Here is a 14,925-nt window from a genome sequence, read left to right as displayed (position 1 = left end):
TGATGTCATCAGTGATGTCACTGACCATGTCATGAGAATATGTGGCATCATCAGCAGTGAATTGGGGTGCGCAAGTTATAATTAGCTCAGCTAACTATAACGGCTGAATTTCACAGGTTTTGCACAAGCCAAATGTCAGCCTAACTATAACGTTCCTGTAACCTTTGTTTTTTTATGGGAACTTCTACGTTTTTTAAATGCTAATACCAAACTATAATATCCCTGAAGCCAATGGTTTTTTCAGTGAATTTCTAAGATTTTTTAAATGCTAATTCCTAACTATAATATCCCTGTAACCTTTTTTTGTGTTAATTTCAAAGGTTTTTTAACTAGCAGTCGCTTTTGCAGAGTGGTGGAGAAATGGGGCTAGGCCTCCGACCAGCTCTCAAGAATTCCACTGCGTAGGGCTTACAGGAAGTACCAGGAGGACTTCTTGGCCCCCAAGGTCCATCTGGAGCCAAGGGGACTTATCCCCCAACTAGTAGTGGACCGGGAAGCACATTTACAGAGTGGGGGAGAAAGGGGGCATGGCCTCTGACAACTTCTCAGCAATCCTGCTGTGTTGGACCTATTCGAGGTAACCGGAGGGGTAGTGGGCCAACTACCCCTCCTTTTACCTCCAGTAAGTCCTACACAGCAGGATTGCTGAGTTCTGATAGCTAGCCACGCCCTCTTTATCCACCAGTCTGCAAGCGCCCCTCCTGGTGCGCTCCTGGTTGGGGGCTGAAGTCCCCTTCACTGCTGGGGCTCCTTAGAGGCCAACTAGCCTGCCTGTTCCCTCCAGTAAGCCCCACACAGTGGAATTGCTGAATGGTGTCACAGGCCATGTCCCCTTTCTCCACAACTCTGCAAATGCACCTCCTGGCGCGCTCTTAGTTGGGGTTTTCAAAACAATCCCTATGCCTTTATCAGCAGGTTTGATTGTTTTCTTTTTCAAATATTTTTTATTGATTATTCAGTATCATCAAGGGTCGTTATCGCAATACATCTTACAAGAAGTATTAAGGTGAATCCTTGACAGCATAAACATGTTCCCAACTCTTCCCACTCCCCCATGCAGCTCAAGCAAGGTTATAAACAAAATCAGTTCCTTAGGTGATTACATAGATGTGACATTGTCAGTGTCTTACTTTACATTTGACATTTCACTCAACATAATGCTTTAACTTTGTTTTGGGTTGCCTTTAGCGATCAATGGACTCAATATATATGTTGTACACATCTACTGCTCATCATGCGTTCCCACTTCGAACATCCGATAACATTCTCATACCCACGCAGGTCTTTAAGCATCTGTCTCCATGCTATCAGGTCATCGTCCTATTGTTCGTCCCATCTTACATGTTTCATCCTGACCTCAACAGCCACTACCCATTCAGACATATCTCGCAGTCAATACTTATATCCGGATAGTTGGGCGTTCATCCATTTAATGGCTATCTACCTAATGTCAAGAAATGACTTACCTTGAAGTGTCTGCCTCTGAAAAATATGTTTTCTATTATGTTAAAGAAGTGTTCCAGGATCCCCGCAAAATGGAAGGAATATTCTATGCTTATGACCATCTATAAGGTTCACTATGATTCGAAAATAGGGTAAACATTTCCAAAACTCCCTGCAGTGAATGATTTAAGATCACTAAATCACACACAGCAACCTAGTGTGCATCTCTTTGGACAGCTGAGCTTCTAACCTTAGTTCTTGCAGTTCAATCAATGCACAACACAATCTCTGGAGCCAAGGATAGTGATCCGATTTAATATATCATGCTCTCCTTAACCCAGTTAACTAATCATCCCTGTAAACCAGTAAACTAATCATTCCCATAACCAAGTTAACTATATTATTGTTGGTTCTTGATGGCAGAAAGCAATTTCACCCACATTTAACAATCAAGTCATAATTCTAGGACATTGCTTATTTGTTATTTGTAGAGGAATTAACCCAATTTGGATTATAATAATGGACAGTGTTGTCTTATCTGAATACTAGTATTTGATTACAAAGTTATCAAAAACATACAAACTAAAATTTGATAGAGTGGTTATGCTAGACTGCCACCCATTTAATCATACGTAGACAAAAAATAGTTGACAATCCATAAACAAACACACTATAACTTTACAGAAAAGTAAACCCTGGTCTAATATTAGTGAATATAGACACCTATTTGAGAAAATAACAAGAGGCATGAATTTGAGGATGTTGTTAAGGGGCTGCCAGGAGTAGCAGGTTCAATATCTGGCTTGTGCTTTGCTACTCCTTGCATTGTCCTAGATACCCCTGGTCTCAGGGCTCATGAAGGCAGGGGGAGAAAGAAAACAGGGCTCTGAGGCCCCTGTTTTCGTCCCATAGCTTCCACCTTTTGCCCTTTCATTTGGAAAAAGCTGTCAAACCACCTATAGGCATTGGGGGTCCGAGGGTAGGCGATACCACCTTTTCTACCCTGGTATTTGGTGAATCAATGCCCATGCATGAATTCTGAAATTCTGCTTTTAAAACGAATAACGCTATTTTAGAGCCCAAAAGGGAGCAATATTAACTATAATTCTGATCATGCCTATTCAGTACTCCCATTATGCTGGCACACTCCCCAAATACTTACCGAGGAAAAAAGAGCCGCTTCTTCTCAAGGTAAGCATTGAGCCCTTTCATTATTCTTTCCAGGAGTGAATTAGAATCTTGAAGCTTCTCTAATAAACCAGTCAAAGAGGTTGCAGCAAGTACCTGTGAAAACACAAAATAAAAAAACAAGATGTAGCTTGTAAAGAAGAACAGACTATGATTGTTGGAGAGGCAGTTTGGCTTTTATATCTAAACTATCTGGGTTCTACTCCTGGCTTTCAAGGAATAGCTGGGTATTTATATATTCGAGAATTCAGCCTTGATTACAAATTTGTCGGTATTGTCTGATCCATGCGAAAAGCCCTGTATACATACAGGTTAGAATTATGAGTTGTTAGATATGTAACGCATCCAAAAATTATTGGATGCATTAAAGACCTCAACCTTCATTAAATTTCAGTAGGTCAAGCCTGCCAAAATTTAACGGGGGAAGGAATATTGGCATAGAACTTGTTCTCAAAAGAGAGATCAAAGTTTTGAAGACTCGCTGAAGAAGGACTGACCAGGATGGACCGTGACTGCATTCCATGCCCGATTGATCCTTATACACGTTTTAAGACCCAGATACTGGTCCTAGCCTGCTTAATTCAGAAATACAGGGGGTGGTCCCCCATCTTCAATACTTTGATCTCTCTTTTGAGAACAAGTTCTATGACTGTTTATCATTTCTGGGACTGCATGTGAGGTACTCTATTCTCACTGGTCATTGGATACCTTTATTTGGTTCAAGTCCCTGCATTTAACATGATATGCTTCTATGAAATCGTCCATGGATATGAGACCACCATCGTAGTTGTTTTCCTTCTGAGTTTGTATTTATAAATCAGTACCTGAATGTTGTTGTGAGCTTCTTATGACTTTCAATTTTATAAATTAATTCAGATGAGATGGCAGGTGCCACTGAATTTTGAACACAGATAGCGCCCCAATGAAGGTTGTGTTTCACTCCTACAATTGGATTGTGATTAACGAAACGCACGTCGGCGCATTACTGTTTATGTACATTATATTGAATATTAATGTTTTTGAAATCCGTTCAAATATTTTAACTGCATTATATGAGATTTTTTCAATTTGTTTTGTCTTTGTATGCACTTTTTTGTGAAGTATGATTGGGTGTGAACGTTTCTTTTCTTCACCTGTTATTGTAAGTTTTGTTGTTGTTGTTCTTTCTTTTTTCATTGTGGAGCTCACAAAACCTCTGTATCTAATGTAAATACAAATATTACTATCTTTTTATGTATCTGACAAAAACATTTTCTATTGATGATGAATAAATCATTAAACAAAACTGATCTGACTTATGGTTTTCTAGTATTGTAGACTGGAATACAAGAAGGTGTGTAGTTCCTATTGAAGGTCGGTAAGTAGAGTCCTGAATGATCAAGTCCGAGGGATCCGTTCCTTCAGGAGCAAGAGCCCTCAACACACCCCGAGGGGTGTCATGCTTCATAATTAGGTAGCTCCTTGTTGGGCGGGCGCTGCAATGCCAACAGGCCCCGCGAGAGGACTCTTTGCCAGAGATCTGTTGAGCTGCAGTTTGTGAAGCGTGATTGTGATGGTGAGGGAGTAATATGTGAGTAGAGTGCTAAAAATTAAAAAATAACTCTTATGGATCTATATATTTAGTTTTAACATGTTAAATCCTAGGTTATGTTAAAAACGAGTGTAGGCCTAGGTGAATATAATGGTCCACGTTAGCTCAAGGTATAGATAGTGGTCAATATGTTTCTTGCCAATAAAGGGGTCGATTACGATGGCAGCCAGAAGGCCGACCGCCTTCCTGGAGTATGCGGAAAATGCCTTTTTACCGTCCGCCAGCCGCGGCCAATCCGTCCGCCATATTAGGATGGGAAGCACTGTCAAATGTCCGTACGCCGCGGAAGAGCACGCACCGCCGTGGAACTACACCCGACCCCGCGGCGGACGTAACCAATCCAGAGACACCGCCGTACGGAATGACGTCTCCGACTGTCCTCTAAATCACGATGGCGGAAAACACACATCAAATCGCTGCGGAAAAACAACCTGCCTGAACACAGCGGATTCACCACAGCGGAGAGGCAAAACATTGCAGAGATACCCACCACAGGCAGATCGCCGTCATGGACCCAGCGCTACACGCATTCCCTATAGTCTTCCTGCTTCACCACCAGCAAGTCATGGACCGTCGCCGCAGACGACGCAGGTACGCCAACACACCAATTGCTGTCGGAAGGGGAGTACCTTCCGGGGCCATGGCGTGGGGAGGGGAGGGTCATGTTGGGGAAACAGCATTTACGATAGCACCAATATATCAACAATGCAAGGAGACAACCAGGAATGACAAAGACAAACCACTACACACGATTGACTTGCTTTATTGCACATAATAGGGGTATAATCCTAGAGTAGCTAAGAGCATGGGCACTGGGTAGAACAGAGCAGGAACATCTGAAGCAGCACATGAGAGGGCACAATGCAGTATCAGAACAGCAACAGGGCAGTGTCCATAACAGAGCAGGTACATCAGAGGCAGCACATGAGAGTGCACAATGCAGTATCAGAACAGCAATAGGGCAGTGTCCATAACAGAGCAGGTACATCAGAGGCAGCACATGAGAGGGGCTAAGTGCATCAACAGTCCATGGCAAGGCACAGGTACATCAGAGGCAGCACATGAGAGGGCAAAATGCAGTATCAGAACAGCAACAGGGCAGTGTCCATAACAGAGCAGGTACATCAGAGGCAGCAAATGAGAGGGGCTAAGTGCATCAACAGTCCATGGCAAGGCACCGGTACATCAGAGGCAGCACATGAGAGGGCACAATGCAGTATCAGAACAGCAACAGGGCAGTGTCCATAACAGAGCAGGTACATCAGAGGCAGCACATGAGAGGGGCTAAGTGCATCAACAGTCCATGGCAAGGCACAGGTACATCAGAGGCTGCATATGAGAGGGCACAATGCAGTATCAGAACAGCATCAGGGCAGTGTCCATAACAGAGCAGGTACATCAGAGGCAGCACAGGAGAGGGGCTAAGTGCATCAACAGTCCATGGCAAGGCACAGGTACATCAGAGGCAGCACATGAGAGGGGCTAAGTGCATCAACAGTCCATGGCAAGGCACAGGTACATCAGAGGCAGCATATAAGAGGGCACAATGCAGTATCAGAACAGCAACAGGGCAGTGTTCATAACAGAGCAGGTACATCAGAGGCAGCACATGAGAGGGGCTAAGTGCATCAACAGTCCATGGCAAGGCACAGGTACATCAGAGGCAGCACATGAGAGGGCACAATGCAGTATCAGAACAGCAACAGGGCAGTGTCCATAACAGAGCAGGTACATCAGAGGCAGCACATGAGAGGGGCTAACTGCATCAACAGTCCATGGCAAGGCACAGGTACATCAGAGGCAGCACATGAGAGGGCACAATGCAGTATCAGAACAGCAACAGGGCAGTGTCCATAACAGAGCAGGTACATCAGAGGCAGCACATGAGAGGGGCTAAGTGCATCAACAGTCCATGGCAAGGCACAGGTACATCAGAGGCAGCACATGAGAGGGGCTAAGTGCATCAACAGTCCATGGCAAGGCACAGGTACATCAGAGGCAAAACATGAGAGGGCACAATGCAGTATCAGAACAGCAACAGGGCAGTGTCCATAACAGAGCAGGTACATCAGAGGCAGCACATGAGAGGGCACAATGCAGTATCAGAACATCAACAGGGCAGTGTCCATAACAGAGCAGGTACATCAGAGGCAGCACATGAGAGGGGCTAAGTGCATCAACAGTCCATGGCAAGCACAGGTACATCAGAGGCAGCACATGAGAGGGGCTAAGTGCATGAACAGTCCATGGCAAGGCACAGGTACATCAGAGGCAGCACATGAGAGGGCACAATGCAGTATCAGAACAGCAACAGGGCAGTGTCCATAACAGAGCAGGTAGATCAGAGGCAACACAAGTACGTAGGTCAAGCGCCCCGTCCCATGGACATTAATAATGCAAGGGTGGTTACAATGGACAATCTAGACACCAAGTAAAATGACATGTGAGTGATGGGAGTTACACCTCACAGCACAGAATCTGGTGGACTGCTTGACCTAGTCGCCTCGGACACACTGCCAGCACCAGAAACAGGAGTGTGAGACACAACCACAGCTCCAGTGACTGACACATGAGCCATAGACCCAGACACACTGCCAGCACCAGAAACAGTTGTGTGAGACACAGTCACAGATGTAGTGACTGACACATGAGCCATAGACCCAGACACACTCCCAGCACCAGATACAGGAGTGTGAGACACAGCCACAGCTCTAGTGACTGACACATGAGCCATAGACCCAGACACACTGCCAGCACCAGAAACAGGAGTGTGAGACAAAGCCACAGATCTAGTGACTGACACATGAGCCATAGACCCAGACACACTGCCAGCACAAGAAACAGGAGTGTGAGACACAGCCACAGATCTACTGACTGACACATGAGCCATAGACCCAGACACACTGCCAGGACACGTCCCTGTACAGTGACCAACAAATACCATACCAGCATCTGAGACATGAGAGTGGCGGACACACACAGTGCCAGTACCTGAAACAGGAGAGGTCACAACTGACACAGTGCTACTACATGAGGCATGACAGCGAACAACAGACACAGTGCCACTATCTGACACATGAGAGTGAACTGCAGCTGACCCACTAGGACCACTGAAATGATGAGCCACAGGGCTGTATGGGCCAGGAGGCAGGGTGGCTCTGGGAGCTGGGGTCAGCTGTACTGGAGCGACATTGGGGTGGTCAGGTGTCACTGGTGTGTGTCTCCGTTTCTTTGGGATATGTAGGGGAGGTGCCTGGACATGACTGGACTGGTAAGTGGTGTGGCCTCATCAGAAACAAATCCCATCAAAGGTGGATCATGTGCTGGTCGGGGTCTGCTCTCTGGGGATGTGCTGGACCCTGCTTGACGTTTGCTGTGGCCCTGCCTTCTGCCCTCTGCATCATGTGTAATGGGGGATGTAACAACAGTGTACTCCTTCCTCTGCTTCTGCGGGGTGTGGATGGGAGTAGAGGTATGGGGGACTCCACCGCTGACGCATGTGTTTTACGTTCCTTCACCAACATCAGCCTCAGGGCAGGCAGGGGTGATATGTGCCTGTCCTTGATGGAGCTTGTGTCCATGGGAGAACCCTTGGCCCTGGGAGGTGCCCTTTCCTTTGAGGTGTCCTTGTCCCTGGGAGTGTCCCTGGCCTTGAGAGGTGCCCTTTCCTTTGTAGTGTCCTTGTCCTTGGGAGTGTCCCTGGCCTTGGGAGGTGCCCTTTCCTTTGTAGTGTCCTTGTCCTTGGGAGTGTCCCTGGCCTTGGGAGGTGCCCTTTCCTTTATAGTGTCCTTGTCCTTGGGAGTGTCCCTGGCCTTGGGAGGTGCCCTTTCCTTTGTAGTGTCCTTGTCCTTGGGAGTGTCCCTGGCCTTGGGAGGTGCCCTTTCCTTTGTAGTGTCCTTGTGAGTGTCCTTGGCTTTGGGAGGTGCCCTTTCCTTTGTAGTGTCCTTATCCTTGGGAGTGTCCCTGGCCTTGGGAGTACCTTTTAAGGGGGATGCCTGTGTTACATGTGAATCTCTGTACCCCAACACCCCTTGAGGATCCTGTGTGTCAACTCCAGGGTAGCTGATGTCGTGCTCGGTGAAAGATTTCCTTGCCCTAGGGGATGGTGTCTGTGCCCTCCGTGCCCTGCCTTGCTGCCTGTGGCTGCTTCTAGTGCAACACCCAGAAAATGACGCCTGGTCTGAAATGTCACTCTCCCCTGAGACATCAAGTGGTGTGGATGGGGGAATTGAAGTAGAACCTTGTCCATGCGACTGTAGAATGGCTGCACACACTGTGTTTGCTAATGACTGAACTGTTCTGTGGAGACCAACAACATCGCCATGCATCCCCTCCATGAATGCTACCACCTGCCCCAACTTCCTATCGTGGTCTTGGAATGCATTGATCATGTTGGTCTGCCCTACACACAGCTGTCGCAGCAGATCAACCGCCTCAGCACAAAGTGCACTTTGTGTCACAGGGGCAGGGGCAGCGGTGCCTGCACCGAAGGCAACTCTGCTCCCCCTACTCTGACGAGCACGAGCAGTACTTGTTGCAGTTGGTGGCAGTGTGGGCCCTGTGTGCTGTGTACCGACTGAAGGTGTTGATTGCCCACTCCCTGTGTCTACCACCAGTGCCGACTCACCACCACTGTCTGAAGATGAGGACGATGGTGTCTCCACATGTGAGTCCTCAGGGACAGTTCTGTCCCCCTCTCCGGGGCTGCTCTCTTCAGTCTCAGTCTGCGTGTGTGTGATCTCGGATCCAGATGCATTGCCACCACTCATTTCAGTCGTCTGTGGGTCAGTGCCCTCGGACAAATCTGAAAGAGAGAGAAAAGAGGTTTACCTAAGTGCCACACTCACGTACTGAAGGTTACAAAATCACAACTTTCCTCACAGTCGACTAACATGTAGCACCCATCCTGCACACGAACCACCCCTGCCAGACATCCTCATGTCAAAGAACCGGGGGTGCCTGTGAAACATGTACATCAAACAAACAGGGCAAGTGCATGCAGACCACCACACATGTGATGCCATGGGACCCCAGACCTCAACGGCATGTCCTGGGACAATGCACTACAAAGCAACTGGTATGTCCACCTGGCGGACATGGATGCTACGCTCACTCCGCTAATGGCACCAACATGCAATTGCAGCAAAACATACGCACCACGGATGTCACTACTGTGTCTGAGCACCAATACATGCATGCACTCACAAGTCACAGACACATACAGTCTGCTTACCGCTAGTTTGCTGTTGATCCCCTCTCAGCCGGGCGGACAGGTCAGGATGCGTCACAGCTATGATACGGTGCATTAGAGGGGTCATGGTGCGTCGTGCAAGCTGGCTTGATCTTGGAATCAGCCCCAATGTCATCTCCGCCACATTCTTGCTGAGCCTGGATATGTCGTCCCAGCGCTTGTGGCAATGTGTGTGTGTCGTCTATTGCACACCCCCACTGCCCGTACATCACGTGCTATGGTCCTCCACACGGCCTTGCGAAGGTGCAGCTTGACCTACCATGATGGGAGACAAGAGGGGAACGTCAGTGGACAGTTGGACATTCACAAACATAGTAGCAACAGGTATATTTCAGCAGCCATGCACAGTACAACACATGTGAAGGTCCCACAGCACACCGCCAAGCGTGCAGAAGCCAGGAGTCAGTGACCACCTCATGCACACCAACAAGTCCCCCACTGCACTTACCACCTGTCCGGGGGGCACCGTAGAGCCGTTCATATTGGCGGAGCACACCGTCCACAAGGACATCTAGCTCCGCTGTGGTGAAGGGACGAGACCGGATCTCTCGCACTCTCGACATGGCAAGGTCTAGGCAGTTGTTGGATAGCTCAGCAGCAACAGGTCGAGGTGATGGGTGCAGGCAGCAGTTGTTGGATAGCTCAGCAGCAGCAAGTCGAGGTGATGGGTGCAGGCAGCAGTTGTTGAATAGCTCAGCAGCAGCAAGTCGAGGTGATGGGTGTAGGCAGCAGTTGTTGGATAGCTCAGCAGCAGCAGGGCAAGGTGATGGTCGCAGGCAGCAGTGGCTGGAAGCAGTGAATGTGTGCTGCTGAAATTCACACATTTATAGGGCCCTGAGCTCACATCAGTGGCACACGTCTGCATCAATTGGTTTTCCCGGGATGCCTCATTCAAAATAAGCCAATGACTGGCCCTGGTGTGGCGGTGCACGGCTCCCGCTATTTTTGAATGCGCTTACGCGCCCCGCGTTACCTGTTTCCATTGGCTACATGTGCACGGACCGTCACGGTCACACACCGGCAACCGCATGTGCGCGCTACCGCGATGGTGCATAATTTGAAATTAATCACTCACTGGCGTCGCTATGGTGGAGCACGCATTCCGCGGGGGCGGGGCAGGCCAACACATACATTTGAATATGCAAGTGGAAATGGCAGTTGGTGCCCCCCCTTACAGTCACATTGCAGCAACCACTGCAGACCGCCGGCCCTGGGGGGTCACCCACCGCTGGCCATGGCCGGTCACCCACCGCCGGCCCTGGCCGGTCACCCACCACCGGGTGCTGGCGGTGGGTGACCGCCCTGTGCATTGATGTCACCCTGGCATGGATGGCCCTGGCCGGTCACCCACCGCCGGGTGCTGGCGGTGGGTATCCGCCCTGTGCATTGATGTCACCCTGGCATGGATGGCCCTGGCCGGTCACCCACCGCCGGCCCTGGCCGGTCACCCACCTCCGGCCCTGGCCGGTTACCCACCGCCGGCCCTGGTCGGTCACCCAACGCCAGCCCTGGCCGGTCACCCAACGCCGGGTGCTGGCGGTGGGTGACCACCCTGTGCATTGATGTCACCCTGGCATGGATGGCCCTGGCCGGTCACCCAACGCCGGCCCTGGCCGGTCACCCACCGCCGGCCATGGCCGGTCACCCACCACCAGCCATGGCCGGTCACCCACCACCGGGTGCTGGTAGCGGGTGACCGGCCAGGGCCATCCATGCCAGGGTGACCTCAATGCACAGGGCGCTCACACACCGCCAGCACCCGGCGGTGGGTGACCGGCCAGGGCTGGCGGTGGGTGACCGCCCTGTGCATTGATGTCACCCTGGCATGGATGGCCCTGGCCGGTCACCCACCGCCGGGTGCTGGCGGTGTGTGAGCGCCCTGTGCATTGATGTCACCCTGGCATGGATGGCCCTGGCCGGTCATCCACCGCGGGTGCTGGCGGTGTGTGAGCGCCCTGTGCATTGATGTCACCCTGGCATGGATGGCCCTGGTAGTGTCACCCACCGCTGGGTGCTGGCAGTGGGTGACCGGCCAGGGCCGGCGGTGGGTGACCGGCCAGGGCCATCCATGCCAGGGTGACATCAATGCACAGGGCGCTCACACACCGCCAGCACCCGGCAGTGGGTGACCGGCCAGGGCCGGCGGTCTGCGGTGGGTGCTGCAATGTGACTGTAAGGGGGGTAACAACTGCCATTTCCACTTGCACATTCAAATGTATGTGTTAGCCTGCCCCGCACCTGCGGAATGCGTGCTCCGCCATTGCGATGCCAGTGAGTGATGATTTTCAAAACATGCACCGTCGCGGTAGTGCGCACATGCGTTTGGTGGGGTGTGACCGTGACGGTCCTTGACCATGCAGCATATGTTATGCACAATTGCAGTATCAAGGATCATTGTCTGTGTTGGGAGAAGGTGTACCCGGATGGCATGTGTACACACACTGCATGTCTCCACACACATGTAATGTTCATGTTTGTACATGTGTGTCAGGACATGTCCGGAATGCATAAAGAATCATTATGTCAAGTCAATGGCCCGTGTCCACGTGTGTCATTCATGTCCATTTGTTGCATGTGTGGTCATACTATTGACCTTGCCAGTGGTTAACAAAGGCCAGTGATGTGCACCCAAGTTGCGTCAGATGTGCATGGTTATGTGTTGACGTCTCGCTTTTGAGGTCACACGTTTCTATTTGTACACATCTACACAGTACATCAAGGCTGTGTACCCACATGCAGAAGCTGTTGTGAGTGTGTGGTTTGTGTGTGCAAGTAGCAATGATGGGGGTATACATGTATTCTGTGTATGCGTATGTGTGTCGCCTGTTGTATGCCCATGCATGTCATGTGAGGATGCCCAGCCATGTAGGTGGGGTCATGGGTGCATGAAGACAAGGAGGGTATGTTCCATGTTCGTGTTGTGTGTGCACGTCCATGTGTGTCTGTGGGGACGCTTGTCCACACTTGGGCCCTCAGTCATGTGATGTTGGCTGTTCTTTCAACATGTGTGCACGTTACATTGGACATGTTTGCACACAGGATGTTGTTTGTGGGTGAACATTGTATGTGTAGTTAGCTGTAGTACCTCATATTTCGTTCACGTCACACATACAATCAGTGTCTGCAACATGTATTATTTGTATTCTGTTGGTCAAGATCTGATAGTGTGGCACAGCTGTGCGGTGTTGGTCAATTGACATCTGCTTCCATCTACTCCCACACAGGAGGGCTCCAAATGTGCATCGGCCATACACTGTGCTGGAGGACATGGTTGACGAGGAGGTGATCCGCAAATTCCGGCTTGACCAACGGAGATTGCAGGAGCTGTAGCCCAATTGGCACCTCATCTGCAGCCACGCAGGACATATCCAGGAGCTATTACACCCACAGCAAAGGTGATGGAGGCACTTCACTTCTTCGCAACTGGCACTTTCCAGTACACAGTTGGTCATGCCGGGGGGATGTCACAATCCATGTTCAGCATGGTACTGCGGGATGTGCTGGATGCCATGATGCATTACAAGGATGATTACATCCATTTTCCACGTCCGGCAGAGCTGGCTGCAGTGAAAGGTGACTTCTATGCCCTGGGCCCGATCCCACACGTAGTGGGTTCCATTGATGGCACACATATTGGTCTCATTCCACCCCAGGCATGTGAATCCGTCTATCGCAATCGGAAGCACTACCATTCGATCAACGTGCAAGTGGTGTGCCTGGCTGACAACATCATCTCCTCTGTGTGTGCCAGATTTCCCGGGTCGGCACATGACTCCCACATCCTGTGGAGCAGCATTGTCCCCCAACTGATGGCAAACTGTGTCAAGAACGTGCGTGGCTTGTAGGTGAGTGTGCTGTGAGGACTACTGTGTTGTATGTGTGCCATGCTGTTCCCACCAATCCTGGTAATGATGTATGTGTCTGTTATCCTCCCACCTAGGCGACTCTGCGTACCCAAACCGCCCGTGGCTGCTGAGCCCCATACGGAATCCTACTACCCCTGGTGAAATGCGTTATAATGAGGCCCATGGGAGGACACGTCGGGTGATTGAACGTACTTTTGGACTGCTGAAGTTTAGGTTTCGCTGCCTGGATAAAACCGGAGGGGCACTGCCATACTCACCAGGCAAAGTTTGCAAAATAGTGATCGCCTGCTGCATGCTCCACAACCTGGCCTTGCGCAATAATATTGAACTGATCATGGACCCTGCAGACCAACAGGTTGCTCCGCCTCCCATCCCATCCATGTCCACTGATGAGGATAGTGGGGAGGAAGAAGGTGTGGACCAGAGGCGTCAGCTCATTGCTCGCTACTTTCCTTGAATGTGAGTAACTACCTCTTGTGCTGCTGGTTAATGTGTGATGTATGTTTGCTGGTGATGTGTGGATGTGGTGTGTGAATGCTGCCTGTTCTGGTATGTTCTGTTCGCTAATGGGTGTGTGAGATGGTGTACATGCAATGTTCCCTGATGTATGTCCTGTGATCCACTTAATTAGTGATGAGTGTGGTATGTGGGATGTTGCAGTAGGGTGTAGTGTGATGGGTGTGATTCAGTTTCCTGACCAGTGCTTGTTGTCTCTCATTATCCCTAGGTCACTCCTACAGAGGCACGATTCTCAAGAACATTGATCCCTGCACCTGGTAATGACAACTAATAAGACAAACATGTGATTAAAACATGGAGGTCACACAGAAGTGAGTGTTTACGTGGTGTTAATTTACAGGTTGTGGATTGATGTTAGTGCATATTTACAAATAGGTGTTGGGGGAGGTGAGAGTTGAAGGTCATGGCAGATGAAAACACTGTGGGAACACCACATTGTGTGATGTACACCTAGTCCAAAAGACGTGTGCCAATGCTTGGCATTGTGGGGCAAGATAGTTCGCAGAGTGCATGGCAGGCTCAAGGAAGGGTGAAGTCAGTGGCGGCCTCTCTTCGGGCAGGTGGATGGTGCATTGCCACTGTTCTCAGCTGGATCCAGCCTCGGACGGCCCCTCCGTCTTGGAGACGGAGCGGAGACAGCTGTGGGGGCAGGTTGTTCAGGGACGACCTCCCTGTCAGTGTCCTCAGGGGATGGTGGCGGTGATGTTGGTGGCCTGTCCCGCTGGGCACTTGGGGGAGGGGGAGGTGGTGCGGCGTGGGATAACCACTCCCTCCAAAGAGCAATTTGCTGCCCCATGAGGTCAACAATTTGGCCCATGCGGGTGTCAATGGACCGCAACAGCTGGCAGTTCTGTAGCGAGTCTTGGTGTGCCCGATCCCCCTGTGCCTGCGACCGCTCATAGGAGGCATGGACTCTGGCGATGGCCTCCAGGGTCTCGGTCCCAGGATGGGGTGGGTCTCGTTCCCGACCTCGCCTACCACCTGCACTCCTGTTTGTGAGCTGTGGCCTCACCTGTGTCAAATGTTAAATGTAAATGTTTTTGTACTTGTATAGCGCACAGCTACCC

The 14,925-nt window shown here is 50.3% G+C and overlaps 1 protein-coding gene across 1 annotated transcript in view; it reads right to left on the bottom strand.

The window, feature by feature from the left end:
- Positions 1-14,925, bottom strand: part of DNAH12 (dynein axonemal heavy chain 12) — a 1,534,490-nt gene that overhangs the window by 1,029,350 nt on the left and 490,215 nt on the right. Inside the window, exon 21 of the mRNA XM_078661571.1 lies at positions 2,606-2,727. Coding sequence (XP_078517697.1) covers positions 2,606-2,727 — 122 coding nt within the window. The remainder of the gene's footprint in view (positions 1-2,605; positions 2,728-14,925) is intronic.

This window comes from Lissotriton helveticus, chromosome 9 (assembly GCF_964261635.1).
Source record: "Lissotriton helveticus chromosome 9, aLisHel1.1, whole genome shotgun sequence".
Taxonomy (NCBI): Eukaryota; Metazoa; Chordata; class Amphibia; order Caudata; family Salamandridae; genus Lissotriton; species Lissotriton helveticus.
The sequence above is the reverse complement of the archived record's forward strand: the minus strand, read 5'-3'. Positions and strand labels throughout refer to the sequence as shown.